The sequence below is a fragment of the Protomyctophum parallelum genome (genome assembly GCF_964188405.1).
Source record: "Protomyctophum parallelum genome assembly, chromosome: 10".
Classification (NCBI taxonomy): domain Eukaryota; kingdom Metazoa; phylum Chordata; class Actinopteri; order Myctophiformes; family Myctophidae; genus Protomyctophum; species Protomyctophum parallelum.
The window spans coordinates 32,858,092-32,885,476 of NC_139704.1; the positions used below are offsets into that span (position 1 = coordinate 32,858,092).

A 27,385-nucleotide genomic window follows, 5' to 3' on the forward strand; every position below is an offset into this window, starting at 1 on the left:
CACACACACAAGTTTTGTCTGGGTCTGCAGTTCTGGAGTAGATCAGAGGTGGTTCTGGATCGGAACAGACCCTCCGATGACGGTCTCGTGACAGTTATTTGACCTCCATTTCCATCACAATTTATGAAATGTTCAAATGAGGAGGACGATGAGGGTATATATATATATAAATGGCCCGGTATATCTCCTGGAGTGGTCAGGTTCTAAGTTCTCAGAGGACACATTTTTTCGTTAAATCGGGTGCAATGATATTACATTTTTGAGCTGGTGGTGGTGCGTGTGTTGGAGGGGTGCACGGAACAAGCACATCCTGAGCTCGATTTCCGTCGCCGCCGAGTATATAGGAGCTTGCTCTGTCCCCCATTCTGACCGGGCACCCATTTTGGTGTTAGCATTACGTTATGCTTTAGCTATTTAAAAATAGCAGATCTACAAGCTCATATCGCGCCACCGAGTGGCGTGATACGAGCTTGTAGGTCTGCTATTTTTGAAAAAATAGCAGATCTACAAGCTCATATCGCGCCACCGAGTGGCGTGATACGAGCTTGTAGGTCTGCTATTTTTGAAAAAAATCGAAGAACGACTGACATTTTTTTAGAATCTGATCTCCGGTCAGAACGGGTTAATCAGACCAGTGTGTGTCCCGTGGAAAACCTCGTAAGAATCTGATCTCAGGTCAGAATGGGTTAATGGTATTTTGGTCCAGCCGTCACCCGCTATCTATTTTGCCGACAGCGGTATTTGCGCCCATAGATGTGGGCATGGGCGTGTCGGCACGCGTTCCCCTAAATTGCTATTTTGGGTCACACACATTTGGGAAGGCGATAGTGGAGTTTAAAAGCCCCAAATCGGTTTGGTAGAGCGCCCGTGTGCCTACAATGGAGATGTCCCACGGAGTCATAGGCTTTCGATCATCTCTCCTTATTCTCCTATTGCATCTCTTCGTAATCTTCCTATAATCAGCAGAAGTGAGTGCCTGCCTGCGTGACCTGTCAGTCACTTCCTTGTGTCCAATGTGTTGATAATCGTCTAGTCAAAGACGTCATTTGACTTGTGCCAGCCAATGTTGTGCGTGATTCTGTTTTCTTGCTCGTTCAGTTCCATCGCGGCGCAGCGAAATGGGGTCTAATCCGATTTAATCCGACATTTCATTTTCGCTTGATACCGTTTCGTTATAGAGACGGCCTGTATACATACACCGCATACCAAATGAAAGCTCCAATTCCGTAGATCACACAGCACTTGTTTAACTAATTCTGAACGGGAACCCATTTTGGTGTTAGCATCGTGTTATGCTTTAGCTATTGAAAAAATAGCTAAAGCATTTTTGCTATTTTTGACGAATCGAAGAACGACTGACATTTTTAGAATCTGATCTCAGCTCAGAATGGGTTCATCAGACCAGTGTGTGTCCAGTGGGAAACCTCGTATGAATCTGATCTCAGGTCAGAATGGGTTAAAGTTGAGGGAGATCTGAGCGAGTTGTGACTCAATGAAAGGATGAGTGTTCTTGGCTCTCATGTGCGCTGGAGAAAGATAAATAAATAAGAAAATTGGCAAAGGGGGGGGGGCACGTGTGCGTGTGTGTGTGTGTGTTCATAAGTCTACTGTATACTGTCTATGCCACAGTCTCCTCTCCAAAGTAGGAGAAGCCCTTGAATTCGTCCTGGTTAATTTGTTTAATGATGGTATTGTCCACCGGCGTCAAGACAGGGTCCTCGCGAGTAAAGTCCTGGTCAAAATTATTCACATCCCTTTTGGTTTTCTGGAGAAAAGAAGAGAGGAGAGAATCATGTCATCCCGTTTACAAAACATTTAGCACAAATAACTTGTACATTTGCTATTCCAGGTCGGAACACTTAAGTTCCAACCTGGTTTTGCAAACAACAAAAACTAAACTAAACAAAACAAAACAAAACACAATTTCCCTTAATGGATGTATAATTCTGGGTCTACAAAGCATATCTTGTCATTTTATGGAGCATTCCTCAGTGTTACATGTGTGTTCGGCCTCGGCAGCCATCCAAAGGCAATCATCTTTCATTCATATATTATGTATGTGTACCATGACTGTGTTTGTGTGCATGTATGTGTACCATGACTGTGTGCGTGTGTGTGTGTGTACCATGACTGTGTGCGTGTGCGTGTGTGTGTGTGTGTGCGTGCGTGCGTGCGTGCGTGCGTGCGTGCGCGCGCGAGCGGAGGTAATGACTCACAATGCGTGGTTTGAATGGCGGTCTGGTCTTCCTCTGCTCCAGCAGGTCCCAGTCAATCTCTCTGAAGAATGGATGGAGCTTGATGGCCTCTTCCAAACCCTGAGCTACCACACAGCCCAGACGCTTGTTAGGGCTCTTAGTCATAAACTAATTAGGAGGAGAGAGAGAGAGAGAGAGAGAGAGAGACACACACACACACACACACACACACACACACACACACACACACACACACACACACACACACACACACACACACACACACACACACACACACACACACACACACACACACACACACACACACAGAGAGAGAGATAAGGTGAAGAGAAAAAGTAACCATCATTTTTTTGTCTATACTACCACAGCTGATTCATTATTGGTTGCGCATCGTGTCGCAAACCAAAAAAATAGCCGATCTATACCGATCTACAATCTCACAACATGTCACAAGTTGAAGTTTGTAGATTTACGGCCTCAGATCTTGCACGCCTTACCTTACCTTTATGCCACGTTTTACTATTTTGAAAAAGTGTTAAAAACTGTTCAAATCTACCAATCTACAAGCTCACAATGTTCTTTTCATTATTTAAAAATATTTTCCAAATGGTATAAAAATCCAAAGTTTAAGCATAAGGGCACCCTCATGTTTTCAAGGCAACAACAACCCTGGCACGGAAACAAGTATACATCAGGCCGCGTGACCTTAGATTATAGGATAATTTCATACCCCCCCCCCCCCCCCCCCCCCCCACTGTCCCCGGTCACATAATACTGACCGCTTTTAGGATAGCCACAGCCTCCTTGCTAAGCCAGACCGGGTAGAGGACGTCGTCGTGAAGGATGGACTCAAACAGGTCGTCCTCGTTGTCCGCCTCGAACGGCGGCTGTCCGGCCATCATCTCGTACATCAGGACGCCCAGGGCCCACCAGTCCACGGACGGGCCGAGTCCAGTTCCTGGAGGATCTATAAACGCACACGCGGCGCACATTCACACACAGTACACACGTGAATAACATCGTTAATCTGATCTCGGGTCAGAATGGGTTATTAACCACTTCAGACCTATTATACATTTCATTTTCATCAATTTCAGAGAGAGAGAGAGAGAGAGAGAGAGAGAGAGAGAGAGAGAGAGAGAGAGAGAGAGAGAGAGAGAGAGAGAGAGAGAGAGAGAGAGAGAGAGAGAGAGAGAGAGAGAGAGAGAGAGAGAGAGAGAGAGAGAGAGAGGCGTTACCTCCGGCGCGATATAGTCCGGTGTGCCACAGAAGGTGGTGGTGGTAACTCCGTCTAAGATCCCTTCCTTGCACATGCCAAAGTCTGCTAGCTTACAGTGGCCCTCTGCGTCAAGCAAGATGTTATCCAGCTTCAGGTCTCTGTGTGGAGAGAGAGAGGGGGGGGGGGGGGGGATGACTTGTTGAATCTATAATCGCTATTTAGAACATGTCACAGGTCTTGTTATAAGACTTTGTCAACCCATTCTGAACGGGCACCCATTTTGGTGTCAGCATCATGTCATGCTTTAGCTATTGAAAAATAGCAGATCTATACAAGCTCATATCGCGCCACCAAGTGGCGCGATACGAGCTTGTAGGTCTGCTATTTTTTTGAAAAATCGAAGAGCGACTGACATTTTTAGAATCTGATCTCAGGTCAGAATGGGTTAATCCAGACCTAGTGTGTGTCCAGTGGGAAACCTCGTATGAATCTGATCTCAGGTCAGAATGGGTTAATCAGACCCAGTGTGTGTCCAGTGGGAAACCTCGTATGAATCTGATCTCAGGTCAGAATAGGTTAATTGGGTTCATTCGGTTATCTTGCAGGACTCAAGACACACGCCACATAAGTGTGTGTGTGGGGGGGGGGGGGGAGGTGCAGATGGAGAGAAACAAGAGGGCAAGGATGGGGGGGGGATGCGACATACTAGCGTCATGTCCAGGGGGTTGTACTTGTACATCAAGCTGCCTGACGCTATACAGAAACAGGAGATAGGCTCCTAACCCCCTATGGGCCTCATGGCTCGGCAAGGCTATACTTACTTACTTACTTTAGGATGGGGGGAATTAAGTTGAAATGGAGTGTATAGTTGGTGGGGGTGGGGATAGGTTGGGGTTAAAAGTGTAGCGAGAGTGCACGTTTCTACTCAGAGTAATACTCAAAGAAAGTGGGAGCGTGACAGTGGGAATTTTTCCATGCATCGGGCAAGACAGAGAGAGAGAGAGAGAGGGGGGGGGGGGGGGGGGGGAGGAGAGAGAGGGTGGGGGAGGGGGGGAGAGAGAGAGGGTGGGGGAGGGGGGGGGGAGAGAGAGAGAGGGGGGGGGGGAGGGAGAGAGAGGGTGGGGGGAGGGGGGATGGAGAGAGAGAGAGAGGGGGGGGGAGGGAGAGAGAGGGTGGGGGGAGGGGGGGGGGAGAGAGAGAGAGAGAGAGAGAGAGAGAGAGAGGGGTAAGAGAACAGTCAAAGAGATAAGAGTGGTGGTGTTGACAGACGACTCGGCGGGGCCATGAGCACAGCCGCTCATGGGGCTTGATGGTTGACTGCTGCAGAAATGTCAACATCTCTTCCACTCTCCCATTCAGCCCGGGGTGTTTTCGAAAACACCGCCGCCCCGACAAGCCATGCAGCGAGTGAGGGGATTGACCGTGCGCGCGCACGCGTGTGTGTGACTGTGTGTGTGTGTGTGTGCGCGTGCGTGTGTCTAAAGCCTTATGCAACTGTTCTGTTCCTTTGCACGCCCCGAGAAGAGGCAGTCGACACCTTTTTGCCAGTGGCGTGCACAGACATTTAGAGGGGCAGATGCTCAAGTGAAAAAAAAAGGGCACCTTGTGCAGCGCATTTTGGGGCGGGAACCCATTTTGGTGCTTTAGCTATTGAAAAATAGCAGATCTACATGCTCTAGCACCCCCTAGTGTCTATCTGTGCACGCCATTGAGTTGCATTCTGTGTCCGACTGCACTTGGCTGTGACAGGTCTGGGTACGTAACGCAGCGTTGGCCAGTCGACGTGGCATCATGTCTGACTGCAACAAAACAGGGACCAAAGGCTTATACATTTAAAGGGATTTATACAGGGTTTGATGATGTCAGATCGACATAATGGAATTTCAGAACAGGTCAGCTCCATGTATGGAGATCTAGTGCTGCCGGGCGCGGCTGCACTAATGACTTTGGGGCTGGCCTGTCTAGAGTTTAAATGGACAGGTGTCAGTCAAAAGGGAGACATCGAAGAGGAAGGATGGATGGGCAAGGAGAAGAGGTTCTGACATATATCTATATATGGAGTTCTAAGGGTTTGAGGTTTGAGGTCAGATGTAAATGGTGCATTTATATAGCGCCTTTATCCAAGGCGCTTTACATATAGATTGTGCATTACATTCACCCAGCCACACACACACATTCATACACCGATGACGGCGGAAACCATGCAAGGCACCACCATGCAACCCTTCGGGGTTCAGTGTCTTGCTCAAGGACTCTGGGGGAGCTCCAGGTTCAAACTGGCGACCTTTGCGGTTACCGTCCGGCAACTCTACCTCTGAGCCACCGCCGCCCTGCATGTGGAGGTGCTGGCCAATGTTGATGACATCGGGGATCTCCATATATGGGCCTAATCGGGGATCTCCGATGTCTCACGCAGAGCCCTGCATTGGATTTAGGATCCCACAATGAGATCCAACAATATGGAAACAAGAATGTATCTTCTCCTAATCCCATTCTGACCTGAGATCAGATTCATACGAGGTTTCCACTGGACACACACTGCTCTGATGAACCCATTCTGACCTGAGATCAGATTCTGAAAATGTCAGTCGTTCTTCGATTTCTTCAAAAATAGCAGACCTACAAGCTCATAGTGCGCCACTCGGTGGCGCGCTATGAGCTTGTAGATCTGCTATTTTTCAATAGCTAAAGCATAACATAATGCTAACACCAAAAGGGGCTCCCGCCCCAAAATGGGTTAATGTCTGACTGTACCACGTGCCATTTACATTTTTGAGGGGCACTAGCCCCTCCTATAGTCAGCTATTAGTGTAGATTTTCATCTTACACAAACATTAAATTCCCCACTGACAATGAATGGAGAGAATGTACATGTCACATCATGTGCACGAGCAAAACAACATGTTACGTTATGATGATGTACCATGATAATTAAGAGCGCCCCCTCACTTCACACAGGTGTACTTTTTGACTAATAAAGTATTCAATCAATCAATCAATCACGAGGTCTTTTTTAATACCTGTGGGCCGGAATAAGCAGTAAAATAAACAAATAAATAAATGAACAAAACTAACTGCAGTCCCAGAAAACCATGCGCCGTCCCGCAATAGACCGCACCTGAACTGGGCTATACTGTATATGTGTGGTCATGCTTTGTTTTAGCTTGATATTGAATTTTCTCATGGCTAAATGCAGGGGAGTATGCAACTTTTACACGGCATGTGCATAATTAATCTATTTCATATCCAAGCCCTCTGTCTGTCTGTCCGTCTTTCACTCTCTTGCTCACTCTGTCTCTGTCATTCTGTGTTTCTGTTTGTAATGCGGGGCTATATTTAGGGATTATGAAGAAATACAATTCCGAATAGGAACATGAGTGGTCTTTCAGAAATTAACTATGGCCAGTCACAAAGGAAACCATTGTGGGTGCGGTCAGGAATAGTCCGAAATCCAGCAGGAGTGGTACTAAAGAAAACAGGGCTCTAGTCCAAAGTATGCACACAGACATGTTTATACGAAATCGTTTGGGGTTTCTGAGGAACTTTATGGCGCGCTATGAGCTTGTAGATCTGCTATTTTTCAATAGCTAAAGCATAACATGATGCTAACACCAAAATGGGTTCCCGTTCAGAATGGGTTAAATTTTTTTATTTATCCGATATGAAACAACATAACTAGTCTAAACAAGTAAATTGCAATTACAACAATTAGAATAAATTACGTACTTTTTTAAGGTTTTTTTAATTATGATTTAATTTTTAAGTGTTTTTTTAAGATTTTTTTAAAGTTGAGTTTTTTTTATAAGTTCTTTAGTGTGTGTATGTGTGCGTGCGTGTTTTTTCATAAATACATTTTTAAAGTTTTTTTAAGTTAAGGTGTGTGTGTGTGTGTGTGTGTGTGTGTGTGTGTGTGTGCGACACACAGACATGTTCTGCTAGGTCTCATAGTTAGTGCTCAGTGCGTTCGCAATCAACCCACTTCAACCAACTATATAATGAATAAAATATGAAATAATTTGAATGCAATGTATAGTTGTTCAACTTGTGTTTGCGGCTCCCACAGTGTCAGTTTTCTCCCCACCACCAGTTCTGGGTGCCTGACGCAGTGCGCCCTGCCAGCCTTATCCGTCTCTCTCTGACCTTGTCTGACCTTGACCTGTGGTGGTCCCCATACAGAGCATGGGCTTTTAACCCATTTTAGACCTGAGTTAAAAACATTCACTTTGAAAGAATGTATATATTCAACGATTTGCGCCACATTTTCACGATAAAAATAAATAAATAGCAGACCTACAAGCTCGTAGCGCGCCACTCGGTGGTGCGCTACGAGCTTGTAGATCTGCTATTTTTCAATAGCTAAAGTATAACATAATGTTTCAAACACCAAAAGGGGTTCCCGCCCCAAAATTGGTTTTAACCAGTGGTATTGCAGGTGATCCCTGGCCATGATGCGCCAGAAAATCATAGCTATTTTTTTTAAATAAAATATCATATTTAAAACTTGCATGGCTTTTGAAGATTACAGGTGGGCGATGGACCCCCACCCCCAGCCCAGGTTGCTTAGTCAGGATGGTGGTCCCCGGGTCAAAATCAGTTGAAGACCCCTGCTATAGTGCACATTGAGGGGTGGTACTATAGACTATAGTAATTGGTTAGACCAGTCATTATAGTCCTACAACTACAACCTATCTCAAACCCTCACCCTAAACCTAACCTCCCACGGGGGCAGCACACCTAAACCTAACCTTAAACCATGTCTAACCAATGGCAATAACTAGTCTAAACTAAGTATGCACCTCTCTCAAACCCTCACCCTAAACCTAACCTCCCACGGGGCAGCACACCTAAACCTAACCTTAAACCATGTCTAACCAATAACTAGTCTAAACTAAGTATGCACCCCACATTGGGAAGTGTTTTTGGAGGAGCGAGTGGTACTGCTTCACTAAAACGCCTCATCAGACTCAGACGGCAATGCCTTCAGCTTATCCCTACCGCATTGCTTTTGAATAGCACACCTGAGGCTAATAAACAGAGGATGATTTGTTTGTAATACATTTTGCATTAAAATGTTCATAGCTGACGACACTAATCCTTTTATTATACGACACCGAGCCACAACAGTATTTAATTTGCAATGGGTTGCAGGTGTGCAATAATGGAATAACACAATTATATTTTAATGGGTAATATATTGCACACATTTATTATCGTTTTGTTATTTCAACCGGCTATTTCAACCGGCTAGAGTAATGATGCCCCCAAAAAGTATTGTTGTATAATGCCAAAAGCACTACACATGTCAGGTTTTTTGTTGGCCTAGGGGCCCTAGGATCAAATAATATCTTGTACGTACAAGATATTATCAATCAATCAGATCAGTCAGAATAACAAAGTTGAGTATTACCTCACAATTGCCAGCAAAGCTAACTGGGTAGCCAAGACTATTGGGAATTCCTCTGGTCTGTTAGCATTTTGCAACAACTACCGCAGATCACTTTTGCTAGTCCTAGAGTAGTACTGTAGTTGAAATAGCCTAGCCATGCTTCAAACGAGCATGATGGAACACCTAATCAAAGCATAAGCTCTCCGGGAGAGGGTTGCTATAGGCTAGCGATTTTCCAGGGCCATTTTCGGTCATAGTGGCTACATCTCGCCTATCGGTGTTGAGTTATACTTCAGAGGCAGCAACCTGCAGCAACGCAGGCGTGCCAATAATGACGGTAAAGCGCACGTCCTCTTGTTTAATTTTGCTCAACTGAAACACAGAAGGAATCAAAGGTGACATTATTGGCTCACAGTAACATAGATGGTTTGGACAAAAACCTTGTCTTCAACAAGCATTGTGTGGGTATTTTTCTTCACCACTAAGTAGATAGTGATCATTGGACACTCTCTGATGTGCAATGGTTTATGCAGGAGAGCTTTTCACTCAACAAACTGTCAACGAACAGGAACTATACAGTCAACGCCACAGTCAACACTCAGGACTAGCTTTTGTATACGCACGCACGCACGCACACACACACACACACACACACACACACACACACACACACACACACACACACACACACACACACACACACACACACACACACACACACACACACACGCAATCAGGCTCAATTGAGGGCATTTCCTGTGTTTCATGTAAATCTTGAGTGATTTTTTCCATTACGTTCTTACTGGCAACCCCAATGCACTGGGACAACCTGCGCCTCTGTCTCCATATCAACTATACACACACGCACGCATGCACGCATGCACGCACGCACATACACATGTACTGTACATACACATACATATACATACAGACCTACATAGACAAACAAATACAGAGAATGCAACAAATAAGAGTATTGCACACTACAATTGACCAAGACATCCCTGAAGATTCTTAATGTAAGGTTTGGTGTATGTATTCATCGTCACATCAGAATGCAGACATATTACAAATCTGTTTCTGAAATTTTAATGTATTATAAAGACTAGCCCTTACCCGTTGTTAGATATTTCCCCCCCTTGTGGCCGTGGGGGGTACTGCGCCCGGTGCGTTTTTAATTCACTAATAAATTCATTAATAATCATTAATGTGTCAAATCAAAAAAAGGGCTTCATTACGCCCTCCATATTATTATGGTCAATGCCTGTGTGAAAAGCGATTGGTGCAGGCAATGAGGAGCTACGGCGGTGTTTCTGACACACAGACAGACACACACACAGGCGGACAGACATTGTTAGAATTATAGTATGATGATGATGATGATGACGCATATAGTCGGTATAGTACATGGTTTTCATTATTACATCAGCCTCCTCAAAGCCCACTGACAAAGCTATAAGGATTCCCTGTCAAAGCTAAAGGAGTACCTGAGTCATGTACTCATGTACTACTCATGGGACTAAACCTTTTTCATTGCCATTTCATAGCAAGCCACAGCAGTCCACCATACAGAAATTAACTATACAGGTGCACTCAAGAGCGCAGATCTCTGCCAGCTGTTGCTTTTAACCCATTTTGGACTGAGGTCAATGAAAATGTCAGCGGTGCTCAACCTTTTGTATGTCAAGGACCCCCAGAATGATCTCTATTGGACCACGGACTCCCGTCTCAAAATATGTAATTCCAGGGACCCCCCCAGAAGCCAATATTTTAGTTAAAAATGTTCGCTCTGAAATATATATTCAAAGATTTGCGGCACATTTTTACGACTTTTCAAAAAAATAGCAGACCTACAAGCTCGTAGCGCGCCACCGAGTGGCGCGCTACGAGCTTGTAGGTCTGCTATTTTTCAACAGGTAAAGTAGAACAGAATGCTCAAAACACCAAAAGGGGTTCCCGCCCAAAATGGGTTAAAACAAGCAAGTAAATTAATTAATAAGATACAGCGTTGTAAAGATCCTGGCAAACACATCTGTATAGTTCACTTTCACTTTGTTTAGCTTTAATATAGAGAAAGTGTTAAGTCTCCCCCCCCCACACACTATTTATTTGTCAAAACAACTGTTATATTCTGCAAAAAATATATTAGGCACATTTTGAAATGAAAACCCCCATGGCAGCGTGCTGGTGGATATGTCACCGCTTTTCTATAGGGAGACCTGCTGTGATTGGCCAGTATAGTTCTCATTTTTCACGCCTCGTGACACACTCCACATGTCAATCTGACATCATCAAACCCTCTACTGTACAAGACGGATCATCACCTAGATCTGCATATATATATATATATGGAGGCCGGCCAGATCTCCATAATATGGAGCTGACCCGTTCCGACATTCCATAACGTTGATCCTTCCCTAACCGTCCTTCCTGTTCTGACATTCCATAATGTTGATCTGACCTCATCAAACCCTGTATACACTCAAGACTCCATATATGGCCAGTGCAGAATTCATTCCATATGTTGACCTATGACCCCCCCCCCCCCCCCCCCCCCATGCTAAAGCGCCAGCGCTCGACCCAGCAGTCTGCCGTCACCCAGACGGATGTGTGTACGCGACCTCGTCCTTGCTTCTCGCCCTCAGGGCGTCTTACTGGTATATCACTGTGTGTTGTGTGTGTAACTTGGCATGCAGTACACAGGCGTGCACCAACCCATCCCTTTTGGACCAGTTCAAACCAGTAGTGTCAACAACATGACTGTTTACAGCCCTGCCTGTCTGTACAACTGTGTGCCAACAGTACACAGCAGGAGGACAAGGAGGGGTGACCGTGCTGTCCCCTATTATTATAATTGGCTTCAAGAAGGAGGTCAGGAGCCGCCCCAGAAGTCATGTTTTCGCCCCTGCTCGTGAATGAAACATAATGTGGCATATGTGTTGATTCTCACTAACTAAGGAGTTTTGTGTCACGATTGTTTTAACACACAAAAATCTAAAACGTGGCACAATTTGCACAACCTTCACTTCATGTACCTAATCACTTCGACACAATTTGCACTACATCACAATACACACAATGTTCAGTTGTTGCACACAAATCTCAAAGCATCAAACCTACAACACATACAAATAGTCAAATCTCTAAACATTCAGGTCTGGTGAGCAATTTTCTATCAGGACTGCAGCATAAAAGGGGCTTGAGAGCCTCTGTTTTGTTGGGTGAACAATGGAGAAACTTGAAGAGATTCAACAACCAGAGAAGGAGAGGGGTAATATTTCCCCCCCCTTGTGGCCGTGGGGGGTACTGCGCCCGGTGCGTTTTTAATTCACTAATAAATTCATTAATAATCATTAATGTGTCAAATCAAAATAAGGGCTTCGTTACGCCCTCCATATTCATATGGTCAATGCCTGTGTGAAAAGTGGGAGCGAATGGGGCAGGCAATGAGGAGCTACGGCGGTGTTTCTGACACACAGACAGACAGACACACAGGCGGACAGACATTGTTAGAATTATAGTATGATGATGATGACGCATAATATAGTCGGTATATAGGTAAAGCTAAAGGAGTACCTGAGTCATGTACTCATGTACTACTCATGGGACTAAACCTTTTTCATTGCCATTTCATAGCAAGCCACAGCAGTCCACCATACAGACATTAACTATACAGGTGCACTCAAGAGCGCAGATCTCTGCCAGCTGTTGCTTTTAACCCATTTTGGACTGAGGTCAATGAAAATGTCAGCGGTGCTCAACCTTTTGTATGTCAAGGACCCCCAGAATGATCTCTATTGGACCACGGACCCCCGTCTCAAAATATGTAGTTCCAGGGACCCCCAGAAGCCAATATTTTAGTTAAAAATGTTCGCTCTGAAATATATATTCAAAGATTTGCGGCACATTTTTACGACTTTTCAAAAAATAGCAGACCTACAAGCTCGTAGCGCGCCACTCGGTGGCGCGCTACGAGCTTGTAGGTCTGCTATTTTTCAACAGCTAAAGTAGAACAGAATGCTTAAAACACCAAAAGGGGTTCCCGCCCAAAATGGGTTAAAACAAGCAAGTAAATTAATTAATAAGATACAGCGTTGTAAAAATCCTGGCAAACACAGCTGTATAGTTCACTTTCACTTTGTTTAGCTTTAATATAGAGAAAGTGTTAAGTCTCCCCCCCCCCACACACTATTTATTTGTCAAAACAACTGTTATATTCTGCAAAAAATATATTAGGCACATTTTGAAATGACAACCCCCATGGCAGCGTGCTGGTGGATATGTCACCGCTTTTCTATAGGGAGACCTGCTGTGATTGGCCAGTATAGTTCTCATTTTTCACGCCTCGTGACACACTCCACATGTCAATCTGACATCATCAAACCCTCTACTGTACAAGACGGATCATCACCTAGATCTGCATATATATATATATATGGAGGCCGGCCAGATCTCCATAATATGGAGCTGACCCGTTCCGACATTCCATAACGTTGATCCTTCCCTAACCGTCCTTCCTGTTCTGACATTCCATAATGTTGATCTGACCTCATCAAACCCTGTATACACTCAAGACTCCATATATGGCCAGTGCAGAATTCATTCCATATGTTGACCTATGACCCCCCCCCCCCCCCCATGCTAAAGCGCCAGCGCTCGACCCAGCAGTCTGCCGTCACCCAGACGGATGTGTGTACGCGACCTCGTCCTTGCTTCTCGCCCTCAGGGCGTCTTACTGGTATATCACTGTGTGTTGTGTGTGTAACTTGGCATGCAGTACACAGGCGTGCACCAACCCATCCCTTTTGGACCAGTTCAAACCAGTAGTGTCAACAACATGACTGTTTACAGCCCTGCCTGTCTGTACAACTGTGTGCCAACAGTACACAGCAGGAGGACAAGGAGGGGTGACCGTGCTGTCCCCTATTATTATAATTGGCTTCAAGAAGGAGGTCAGGAGCCGCCCCAGAAGTCATGTTTTCGCCCCTGCTCGTGAATGAAACATAATGTGGCATATGTGTTGATTCTCACTAACTAAGGAGTTTTGTGTCACGATTGTTTTAACACACAAAAATCTAAAACGTGGCACAATTTGCACAACCTTCACTTCATGTACCTAATCACTTCGACACAATTTGCACTACATCACAATACACACAATGTTCAGTTGTTGCACACAAATCTCAAAGCATCAAACCTACAACACATACAAATAGTCAAATCTCTAAACATTCAGGTCTGGTGAGCAATTTTCTATCAGGACTGCAGCATAAAAGGGGCTTGAGAGCCTCTGTTTTGTTGGGTGAACAATGGAGAAACTTGAAGAGATTCAACAACCAGAGAAGGAGAGGGGTAAGAGTGAGAGGAGGAGGAGGGAGAGGAGTAGATGGACAGAGAGAAGGAGGAGGAGGAGGAGGAGGGGAGAGAGGAAGACAAGGAGAAGGAATAGGAGGAGGAGGACATGGTGGAGGAGGAGAACAAGGAGGAGGAGGAGGAGGAGGAGGAGGGGAGAGAGGAAGACAAGGAGAAGGAATAGGAGGAGGAGGACATGGTGGAGGAGGAGAACAAGGTGGAGGTGGAGGAGGAGGAGGAGGGAGAGGAAGAGGAGAAAGAAGAAGGAGAACGGTCATATCTAATGAGATTCGGGCAACTGTGGTTGACCATGTGCTCAATCATGGTTTGACCATGAGCAAGAGGGTCCAACCCAATCTCAGCCACTATACACAGTTGCTGGCATCATTAGAAAATATTTCTGTTGTATTCTTTCCACCTTATTCTCCTCATTTTACAAAAGGAGTAATGGCTCATTATTCTCCAGAGTCATATTGTCATTCATGTGTGTTCCATTTCTATGATTGTGTTTTAAATGTTTCACTTTCATTGTGCTGTAAATGCTTGGTATAGTGTGTAGCCATTAGCCAATGCTTGTTGTGCAGTCGTGTGTACTCAATGAATGGTATGTGTGTGTCATTTGAAAATATGGCTGTGTGTACCAAATGAAAACACGAGTTCCATTTTGGGAACAGTTAAGAGATTTGATGGCAAAGAGTCATTCATCATGGAAAAGGAGTGTCAGGGTTTAGCATTTTGAGTGTGAGATTTTTGTTTTGTGTGTGCAGTTTTGAGAATGCCGGCCCGTTAGGCTGTGAAAAACGTGTGTTAAAAAACTGTAAGACCTGAGGCCGATTCGACAGCAGGGAGACAGACAGAGTGAAAAACAGAGAATGGAGAGGGATACTGTACTACTAGGCCACAATTATTACATATCGCCTTAATTAAGGGACCGAGAAGTCACAAAATGACTTTGGTCACTTATTGTTTTTGTGGGGATTTTCTTCTTCTCCTCCTTCTTCTTCCGACAAAAATAGCAGTTCTGGCTGAACCGTGCAGTCGGTTTTCGCCGAAACGTGGCAACATGGTATAGGGCCATGCCAAACGGTGACTATGTGAAGCCCATGACCATTGGCACTATAGCACTCCATTGAAAATGCAAACATGGCTCATGAACCGTTTGGCCGTTGGCAATGACACTTTGATACACATATGTGTCTCCTCATGCCGGACAACTTTCGTGTTCTGACTTTGGACCTCTGACCTTTAGATCACCCGCCATTTTGAATTATATGAAAGACTGTTAATATGTATCTCCTCCCAGGATCTTTGATCAAAATGCACAGAAACGTCTACACGTGAACTTTGGACATAATACAAGTGAAAAGGTTTCATGAGCCAATGGAAATGGCTGTTTTGTGAAAAGTATTCTCCTGCCTCTAATACATACATGCAGGGTCATATGCTTATGTCACTTTACAGTATAATAGAGGGTCATGCCAAATAGCACTGAAAGCAGTCTTACTCTAATTGGCCAAAGGGGAGCGCACTATAGCAATTTCTTTAAATTAAACCTTTGAACAGTCATAACTCATTTGGCCAAAATGCATGGCACTTGTTTCCACATGTTCCTTGACTAATGGGGAACACATCTGTCACTTTGACAAGTAAGCTCCGCCCTCAGACTTTCTGCCATTTTGAGCAATGCTTAGACCTGATTTTCTGCCTGGATTTTTGAGCAATTTGCGTGAAACATCCTACACACAATCTATGGACCATTACCTGAAATCCCGGTGGAAGATAAGTCTGTGCGTGAAAACATGAACATCGAAAACACTGTAGAAATGCATAATGACATGCCCAAAATGAGGACACACATACCAAAACATGTCACCAAAACACTGAAAGGTTTTTCTGTTGACAATGTAGTCACTGATTGCCTCCGTGTAGCTTAGTCAGTAGAGCTCTTGCCCTTAGACCACAAGGTTGTGTGTTCAAATCTGGGTACTGACAACTCAGCCCATGATTCTTATTTTTGCATAATTGTTCTTATTGCGTATTGTCTTCTTTCTTGGTCCTGCCTTATCGCTGCTTGCAGCTATATTCACAATTATCTTTGCATAATCGTCAGTCATTTTCATGTTGACAAAATGTCCATTCATTCATTTTCATTTTGTGATATGTGTTGTAAGCTTGTAGATCAACTATGTGTCAGTGATTTCTTTGTCTGCCCTGTGTAATTTGTTGTTACAAAGCCTAAAAGGCAAACAGAAATACAAATGTAACGTCCCCAATGTTCAATGCAAAAAAAACACAATGAAATCGTTAATCGCAATTATTTGTGAACTTAAATTTGTACAGTCCAGAAAGTCCATTAAGTGAGAGGTATGAGCAGTCAACACATTCATCCTAAATGAACACGATGACATGCGAGTGCTTGCTTGCGTGGGTTTTTGTGTACTTGTGTGTGCATGTTTCAACGCTATAGTCCCTGCCAATACCTGACAGAGTGAAATCACCGCATCAAAATATCCTAGGTATGAAAGCCGGGAGAAAGCAAACCACAAAGCTGGTGTTGACAAGAGGCATGATAGGTATAGCCAACTGAAACATCTAAAACTCTAAAGTAATACATCACTGCAAAACGAGTCCTGTTCAAAGCAAGGACTATATAGCACACGATTTAGGGTGAATCTAAGAAAGGGTTTTGCAACATGCATTCAAACAAGCGTATAGGCTTGTATGTATATGGCCAGAGAGTTATATGAATGAGCATGTACAGTAGCCTAACTGTAGACATGGATGAAGTGGCCCGTTGTCACTATACCAACACAAACCTGACCGAAACACTTATCACTCTTATCTCTGTTTAGCTACAAACATAGAAAAGAAAAGTGATTTGTACAGTAACTAAATATAAACACAAAACCAGAATCATGTCCATTATGTGCTTTTCTGTCGATGTGCTATTTAATTGTGATCTGTAAAGCATTCAATTCTCTCTCTCTCTCTCTCTCTCTCTCGCACGCGCGCGCGCGCACGCACGCACGCACGCACGCACGCACGCACACACACACACACAGCCTGCTACAACGTTATATTATTCAGCAGCTGCTTGATATTAATCACAAATCTCAAATGAAAGGCTATTGTGTGCCTGAGAAAGACTGTGTGTGTGTGTGTGTGTGTGTGTGTGTGTGTGTGAGAGAGAGAGAGAGAGAGAGAGAGAGAGAGAAGAAGCGAGAGGGAGAAAGTGTGTGTGTGTGTGTGTGTGTGTGTGTGTGTGTGTGTGTGTGCGTGCGTGTGCGTGTGTGTGTGACAATGTGTCCTGATGTAGCAGGCACCAGAGAGGCTGGACATTTGTTTCTCCCGGAGCACGTAGGCAGAACAGCTTTGATAGTGAACGACAATAAGATCAGACCCCAGTCTCTGCAGCTTTCCTGTTCTACGCAGAGAGAGAGAGAATGGAAAGGTGTACAGAAAAATGGAGGGGATTTAAGAAAAAGAGAAGGTCAAGGTTGCGGGGGGGGCAATGAGATGAAAGAGAGGGAGGATGGAGGATGCAGTCATCATGGAGGAGGACTGTATAGAAGAAGACTTAAAACTATAATGACATGAAGTCAGACAGACAAAAAAAGAAAAAACAATAATAGCAATCAATCAATCAATCAATTAAAAAAAAGTAAGTTATTTTAATTGTTAGAAACAAGTACAATTTCGGAAAGAAAGAAAGAGAAAAGAAGGAAACAGACAGACAGTGAAGCTCAGAATCTAAAAGGTTGACCCTGTTACTCGGTTTTACCACATGTATCACGCCTGCCCTGTGTGTGTGTGTGTGCGTGCGTGCGTGCATGTTCCTGGCATTATTTATCTGTTTGGCGACTCATCTTACCCGGAAAGTCATTAATGTAAACATACGCACGCACGCACGCGCGCACACACACACACACACACACACACACACACACACACACACACACACACACACACACACACACACACACAGCTCTGATCAACATTCTCATATTAATGTCCTCTCTCTTTCTGCACTGGTTTCCTGTCATTCTACACTGAGCTATCTGAAATAAAGCAAGAAATAAAACATCTAAATAAAAGAGATACAAACTGTTGCTTTAAAGTTATTTCTGAGTACAAAGCAAGGCTAACTTAGCATTTGGTCCACATCAATCTGTTACAATGGTGTTATGATTTGGGCTGCAGCTGCTTTGGTGTGGCAGGTCACATGTTTGCCGTTAGCTGACAATGATATTATGTCTGTAAAGGGGACACAAAACATATTAGCAGGACAGCAAGGCACCTGACCCTGTACAGTAGCTGACACATACTGTATAGCCGAGTGTTACTGGAGAATATTTCACTATTTAAAGTGGATGCGATTCACCTGCTTTGAATGTTATCAACCATACAGTAGGTTACTTAACCTCGAAATAAATAAAAATGTATTTTCTGAAAAAAGAAAAAAAACATGTTTCTATGTCTCAAACATATTCATGTCAGGGAACCCCAAATATATATGACATTGGCCGCCGACCCCCATCTGAAAATATGTAGCCGTAATTTCCGGACTATAAGGCGCACCTGAATATAAGCCGCACCAGCCAAATTTAGGGGAAATCCCAAATATGTACGTATACAAGCCGCACCGGACTATAAGCCGCAGGTGTTTTAATGTTTAATTACCATATGTAAAGGTTTCCGTACGGTCGCCCCTTTTCCATCTCGCCCCACTATTATACTGATTATATAAAAGGTATTATTCATTATTCACTCTGCATATCCACGGGCATAATAGCATGATGATGCCATTACAAAAAATGGGCTAAATCAGGAGAAATGTGTTTAATAAAACGAAATTAACTGCTAGAAGGAAGGTCCTAAATTAATTTAATTAAGCAGTGACCGTCTCTGTGTCATGTTATTCTTTCTTAATTTTAAAGAGTATAGAGATCGACTACTTCTCCAACCTACATCCATTCATCCTGGCTGATTGTTTTCATATCATATACAAGCCTACTTGTACGTGGATTTTGTCGTCACCGCCACTCTGTGGGCTGCAGTGGCAGCATTCAAGACATCCCTCCTCACTCTGCCCAATATTATCCAGTTTGGTGACAGTCAATGGCGCAACGGAGTGAAGTGATCACTGTAGCCTGCTAGCTAGCAAGCCTAGCATGTAATATTAAATAACCTAGCCATTATAAAGACCAAAGGAACTGTGGTTGTAACTTGATGTGAACATTTAGGCTTGTATGAATTGAATGAATAACATCCAATCGCTGGCCTCTCTTCCGTGCCTATATAACTAGTCTCCATTCCAAAGTAACGTAACATGCTAATGCTATGCTGCTCCATAGAAAGGTCTAGCTGCGCACAACGAAAATAGCAGATCTACAAGCTCACAAGACGACCATCCGTGAGGCAGTGTAGACTTGTAACTTATACTATCATCCGACAGAGCTGCGAGGTGCGCTGCGGGTCGGGAGAGGGTTGCGGTTAGGTTTAGGTGTCTGCCCCGGGGGAGGTTAGGGTGAGGGTGAGGGAGGAGGTAGGTTGTCGTTCGGACCAATGCTCCGTCGGATGAAAGTACTGCACTCCCTCCCTCTAGTGGCCGTTACGTTAGCTCAGAGCCTTAGATGGCTCTGCGTTAGCTGTAAAAATCCATAGATTAGCCGTACCGTTGTATAAGCCGCAGGGTTCAAAGTATATGGGTAAAAAGGTGCGGCTTATAGTCCGGAAATTACGGTAGTTCCAGGGACCCTCTCAGTAGCAAGAATTTAAGTTAAAAACTCGCTCTGAAAGAATATAATATTCAAAGATTTCAGGCACATTTTCACGGAAAACGTGAAATTACTGCCACCGAAGCGAAAACGTTAGGACTTTCTGTAACGAGGCCAATATATCACATTGTGACACCAAGTGGGTATTTTTACATTTATATATAATACCACAATGTCAGCGTTTTCCAATAATCATTCAGCCCTGGTGGGCTTCATATTTCTTTGTATAATTATAATCCTTCCTAGATTGATGACCAGCAATCATTGCTTCCTGGACATAAACACAGATATCCTTTTAAACTTGGCAAGCTGTGCTATAACTCAACCCGGAATGCTATAACTCAAATCCTGAATGCTCCAGACCAAAGTTTCTGCTTTTATAATGCGGGTGGTACAGTAGAAAACACATTTTAAAACACATTACCCTGCCATTGGTCGGAGATCTCTGTCAAGTCTAATCCAACGCTTCACCGCCAAGGCGCCAACGACAGATATCCGTCATGTGGTCTTTTCAGTGGTTTATGATAGCTTACGGTCTTTGCCATTAATGTATGAATATAGTTCTAGGTTGCCAAGCAACGGATACAACCGGAAATGAGCCGGAAGTGCCTCCACATTATCACGTGCATGCATGTGCGTGTGTGTGTGTGTGTGTGCGCGCGCGTGCACAATGGTTTGCACAGCATACTTATTTTGCTGTTGACAGCGTTGATCATCAGTTAATACGGACTTAACATGACATAAAACATGATTCTGGGGGGTGTCTGTGGCGGCTCGGCCTGTTGAAGGGGAATTTCTCCCTAAACCTTTTTTTTTTACAAAAGTAAGTTGATACTTATGTATATTGACCAAAATAAATAATAATAATAAAGATATAGGTGAGCTGAGGCTGAGGCGGGGGCTAACGCTAGAACTCCTATTCAATCGCGCAATTGTTTTTTGTTTTTTGTTCACATCTGTTGTAGATGATGTGACGGCAACACTCCATGCATTGTTGACACTGCACTCTTCCTGGTCTACGTGATCTGACGTTATATATTTTTTATATATATATTTTTTGGTCAATATACATAATTATCAACTTACTTTTGTAAAAAAAAGCTTTAGGGAGAAATTCCCCTTTAATGCACAGACTACATGCGCCTTGTGTGAGTCGCGACGGACCCTACTTCCAATCGGACTCTTGTAATGTCTCCCTTCTCTCGGAATGTTTTACAATTTGTTTTTACAATCTAAAAAAGAAAAAGAAAAAATAATAATTGTTAAAAAAAAAGGAAAAAAAGGAATACAAAGAAATTACTGATTTGGTTGCAAAAAAAAAAAAATCAGACCAGTCTGAAGCGAGTGCTTCCCCCCTATTGGTTCCGTGAATTACGCATTTAGGAGCTTCCACTATGCTCAAACGTTATCTTGCGGCCACACAACCCACTATTAATTTCGCCGACTCCTATATTTGCGGGTGGAGGTGTGTCTGTAGCCCTGGTCCAGGGCTTACAGCGAGTCCCTCTCTGACGCCCTGTGGAAGTCCCTTCCACAGCCCTCTGGTGATATTCTCACTCCCGTGCGCGGGTTTTCAAATACCAGCAAATAAGCAAAACGACGTAACTACTCACCGAAACAAAGCCTGCTAGACCTTGGTAAAAGTATTTTCTCGAAGCTGGGAAGCGTCTCGGGTCCCCAGCTTCTCTCTAAAATGCACTTTGTGCCATTTTAATAACGCAATGTACCCTGAATTTACGGGGCAGAGTCATTTCTTCTACTATGGCATTTCCGGGTTTTGCCTGCGCCGATCTGGTTGGATTCATTTTATTTAATGATTAAAATAGTGCATTTTAGAGAAGCTGGGGACCTGAGACGCTTCCCAGCTCCGAGAATAGACTTTAACCAATGTCTAGCAGGCTTTGTTTCGGTGAGTAGTTTTGCTTATTTGCTGGGATTTGAAAAACCGCGCACGGGAGTGAAAATATCACTAGAGGGCTGCGGAAGGGACTTCCACAGGGCGTCAGAGAGAGGCTAGTGTGTCTGTAGGCGTGTTAATGCGCTTTCCCTATAATTTGCTATTTTATGCACACAGGTTTAGGACAACGGAAAGTGCCTCTTCAAACCCCTAATGCGATTCTGTTTGATGAAAGAATGCACTCGTGACTCCATGAGACGGCGAGACCTGAGTTGGAGCTGCCTCGGCTTGAGTCATGTTGCACAACATTCACAGCTCAGAGGTCTCGTTCTGTCTTAATTCTCCACAAATCTCTGTGATTGGAATTTTACTATAATCAGCAGTGTCAATTCCTTGTGTTTCCTTATTGTGTTTAATTGTCTAGTCAAAGAAGTTATTAGATTTGTACGATTGAGGCTGTGTTGGAGCTACTGGACCCAAAACAACCCCGGCCGCTGTATCAAATATAAATAGGATATTATTTCAAGGCAGCAACGTGTGTCGCTCTTCCATGACCATGTTGGGCCACAGTGTAAATCACTGGGCATAATGTTAAATGGATAATGGATCTCTTAACCCATTCTGACCTGAGATCAGATTCATACGAGGTTTCCACTGGACACACACTGGTCTGATGAACCCATTCTGACCTGAGATCAGATTCTAAAAATGTCTTCTACATCCTGACAATTTTCTGAAAAAGCTATGTTTCTATGTCAGTCGTTCTTCGATTTTTCAAAAATAGCAGACCTACAAGCTCGTAGCGTGCCACTCAGTGGCGCGCTATGAGCTTGTAGATCTGCTATTTTTCAATAGCTAAAGCATAACATGATGCTAACACCAAAATGGGTTCCCGTTCAGAATGGGTTAAAGGCAAATGGCAGGTGGCACGGTGATTGGTTTAATCATTGTAACGCCCAAAACCACACCTATGCATAATGTAAGGGTATAATGGAGGTGTTTTAGGGACTTAAGGCTGTGGCACAAGATAACAAAAATGTAGGGGGGCCACACCTCTCACACAATACTAAATCCCCAAATTAAGGAAAAAGGGCCGCAAGATGGAGCCCATACTGTATGTCTGAGTTTGTGACTTAACCCATTTTGGGGCGGGAACCCCTTTTGGTGTTAGCATTATGCTATGCTTTAGCTATTGAAAAATAGCACTTCTACAAGCTCGTAGCGCGCCACTCGGTGGTGCGCTACGAGCTTGTAGAAGTGCTTGTAGGTCTGCTATTTTTTTTTAAATCAAAGAACGAATCTGATCTCAGGTCAGAATGGGTTAAAGAGTGTTGTGTGAAAGGGGTGCGCACTGACTGCATTGTTATAATATAAATGATTATGGTCAAAGGTGTGTGAGTCAAATGAGCTTATATATAGGACACAATTGAGCGTTAGTTATTTCCCGATGTATTAAAGAAAATCATATCCTTTAGCTGACATTATTAGGTGCTGTCGCCTGTTAACACAAACATCCTGTTCCATCAAACTGAAAACGATGTGGCTGCAACACACACACACACACACACACACACACACACACACACACACACACACACACACACACACACACACACACACACACACACACACACACACACACACACACACAGCGTAAGCAAGGAGACAGACAGGGTCAAGTGGTTCAGCTACTGTTCTACTAAACATTAGAATGGACAAGGTGCACGGTGGTGGCAGGTGGAGCGAAATGCCTTCACGACTGACGACCTATGTCGCGACGTATATTTTTCCGTCGCAACGTATATTCGAGTACGTCCTGGCGTAAATATCAATTCGTCCCGGCAGAACGGACTCGTCGCGGCTATATCTACCCGTTTGCGACCTAGTAGTTTGACTATTCTTTTACGTCGCGACAGAACGGGACACGTCACGGCTATATCTACCCTTCTCGACGTAAAAGGTAATTCGTTGTGGCGTGTGTGGACTCGTCGCAACAGAACGGAACTCGTCGCGGCTATATCTACCCGTTTGCGACGTAATGGTTGACTTTGTTATATGCCCGGTGCGCGGTGCCCTGCGCGGTGCCCTGCGCTGCCCTACGCCCACCGCGTGCACCTTGCCGGTCCGCCCTGCGCCCTGTGGCCTGGCACGTGTGCACGTGTGCCAGGCCACCGCGTGCACCTTGCCGGTCCGTGGAGCCCTTCGCCGTCCCCAGGCGACCCTCCAGAGCTGTCACATGCCCACCGAAAATAGCAGATCTACCAGCTCCTCTCCTACATACGGGATGGCCCGACCCGCGTCTGTGGACCCCTGGGGGTGTGTGTGTGTGAGCGTCTGAGCTCCTATCTGTGTGCCCCCCCCCCCCCCCCCCCCACCCCATGTGGACCCTTGCAGGGGGGGGGTCGGGGGGTCCCCCTATGCACTTTGTGTAGATGCTGCGTATCGCCTCATACTGAAAAAATTACTATTTTACGCACAGCGCAAGGCAATATGTGATTACGATCGTCCTTCTGGGGGGGGGGGGGGGGGGGGGGGGCTGGCCTACACAATAGATAACCTACCCTGGCCAACACAATAGATAACCTACAAGGACATATGAATTTAATTTATATACACGGCTATATTAATTTAGCCGATCATCAAAGCTCACCGCGCTCGTATAGCGCATTGACTGTCTGTCTGTCTGTCTGTCTGTCTGTCTGTCTGTCTGTCTGTCTGTCTGTCGGCATCTGATCTACAAGCTCACGCATCGCAGCGGACAGCGGTTGATTATCGCTGGGCCGCAGCGGGTCTATATCGCCTAATGTATCATACAGCGAATGAAAGCAAACGTGTGTGTGTGTGTGTGTGTGTGTGTGTGTGTGTGTGTGTGTGTGTGTGTGTGTGTGTGTGTGTGTGTGTGTGTGTGTGTGTGTGTGTGTCGCGTGTGCGTGTGCGTGCGAACTTCATGACAGTGGTGCAGCATTACATTGTATTTTGATTTGAAATAAATAATGATGAATAGATGTCTATACTGTTGCTTGTGTGTGTGTTATGCTATAGGGTTAGCTGGAACACACGCCCTGTATGATCTGTGGTGCGCATCTACAAGCTCCAAGTGTTGCGTCCACATGCAGCGCGTTGTGAGCTTGCAGATCGTCGGTGCCCCACTATAGAGAGATGGTAGGGTAGTGCCCAAGCCTATTCCTATATGATCTGTGGCTATATTAAAGGCCTTTTATGTGATCTCACATAATGTGCGAGTCAGAGCTAACGTTACTCAATGATCATTTGCGTCTGATTGATATCACAGCACAGCGTGTGCTGAGAGAGAGAGAGAGAGAGAGAGGGGGGGGGGGGGGTATGCTCCGTTCATTGGCTCTATATGCCGTGCGAGACAGGATGATTTTAAATAAATATGTCTGTCTCTGCGTCTCTAGAGCTATAACATATAGCACTCATGTGTGCACATGTGATGTGTGTGCGCGCGCACACACACACACACACACACACACACACACACACACACACACACACACACACACACACACACACACACACACACACACACACATACACACACGAGATTCTGACTAAAATAAACAGATCTACAAGCTTATAGTGTACCTTAGCGTACATACCAGCGTACTTACCGTTCAATAATAATTAGCATGTATTATTATTAACGAAAAACATAAATACTAGCCTACTATTTTATTGGTCTATAGTTGTTTGAAACAAAATGGTTGCTGCTTCTGATTAGTTACTAACTTTATTAGACCAATTTAAAATAGTATTAGATGTTTTTCGTTAATAATAACTTATGCTAATTATTACTGAACCATTTTAGATGTTTATATTTCACCAACAGGCATGATAATGCATTTATACTGCATGGCAGAATAGGCCAGTGGCCACCGGCCGGCGCAGTACGGCACAATCACAGCTCAGTCCATTTTAATATCATAGCGCAATTCCATGTTTATATACATCTGCTGGTGGGGGGTGCTGCTATATGTTGATTGCCCATTTGTATAACACATTATATAATATAGGTGCTTGTATGGTGCGTGTATATAATAGGCCTACATTTAAATGACCACATTTAACACACACACACACACACACACACACACACACACACACACACACACACACACACACACACACACACACACACACACACACACACACACACACTAGAGCCCTGCACGGGCCTAAAATATAGGGGCCCGTGGAGTTAAGGGACCGTCCGGCCCTAAGCCCGTTGGTACAGTCCAGAAACGGACGCCCGGAAGCCCAACATATTTTTATTTAATATTTCATACGTGCCGCTGCCGCGGTCGCTCTATTGGTGCACGGACGCAGCAGCAGCAGCTATAGGCCTACTCACTCACAGCTGCACTATATCGCTCTGATAAACCTGCACATTAAGGAACAAGAAGTCAATAACACACAGACGTCACACAAAAAAGTAGCCTACTTAAATATAATTTTATACAGTAGCTGCTGCACGTGCACTGTCAATCAGCGCAACGCGTTGTGAGCTTGCAGATCGGCTATCGCGGAGCGGACTCACACTGCATTATAAAACCCAGACGGACAATAATAAGAACACTTACGTTATGTTACGTTTCTGCAATGTACAAATCCAACTTTGTTTAGTGTAATGCTCCCGCAGTATTTAATGTTTTTAGAGCCGTACCCTATATGCTACTTATACTTAGTACTCGGTGTGTGTGTGTGTGTGTGTGTGTGTGTGTGTGTGTGTGTGTGTGTGTGTGTGTGTGTGTGTGTGTGTGTGTGTGTGTGCACATGTGTCACACATGATGTGTGCTACAGTATATATGTTATAGCTCTAGAGACGCAGAGACAGAGACATATTTATTTAAAATCATCCTGGCACAGGCCTATAGTCTATACTAGACAACGGCGTCAACCGTCAACTCCGCTGGTGGCAAAATAATAAGCCAATAATAATAAGTTGCGGGGCGGGTGCCTTAAAATATATAGGCTACTCTAAGGTGGGCACGCACCCACTGTCGTTATAGGAACCTTCTGCCCTTGCCTATAGAACTGCCCCCCCCCCTATCTGCCTATCTGCATGCGCTACGACGCAGAGAACGCAATGAGAACTCACTCTTTTACTTTACTTGTAGTCTATATTATCCGCCTAAGGCAAGTCATTGAGACACAGACAGACAGACAGACAGACAGACAGACAGACAGACAGACAGACAGACAGACAGACAGACAGTCAATGCGCTATACGAGCGCGGTGAGCTTTGATGATCGGCTAAATTAATATAGCCGTGTATATAAATTAAATTCATATGTCCTTGTAGGTTATCTATTGTGTTGGCCAGGGTAGGTTATCTATTGTGTAGGCCAGCCCCCCCCCCCCCCCCCCCCCCCCAGAAGGACGATCGTAATCACATATTGCCTTGCGCTGTGCGTAAAATAGTAATTTTTTCAGTATGAGGCGATACGCAGCATCTACACAAAGTGCATAGGGGGACCCCCCGACCCCCCCCCTGCAAGGGTCCACATGGGGTGGGG

General features: G+C 44.6%; 1 protein-coding gene across 1 annotated transcript in view; it reads right to left on the minus strand.

Annotated features, from left to right (window-relative positions):
- Positions 1 to 1,603: 1,603 nt before the first annotated feature.
- Positions 1,604 to 27,385, minus strand: part of LOC310865798 (protein kinase C epsilon type-like) — a 113,635-nt gene continuing 87,853 nt past the window's right edge. The window contains 5 exon segments of the mRNA XM_083775007.1: positions 1,604 to 1,765; positions 2,217 to 2,363; positions 2,996 to 3,165; positions 3,168 to 3,183; positions 3,455 to 3,593. Coding sequence (XP_083631133.1) covers positions 1,619 to 1,765; positions 2,217 to 2,363; positions 2,996 to 3,165; positions 3,168 to 3,183; positions 3,455 to 3,593 — 619 coding nt within the window. The 3' untranslated portion in view covers positions 1,604 to 1,618.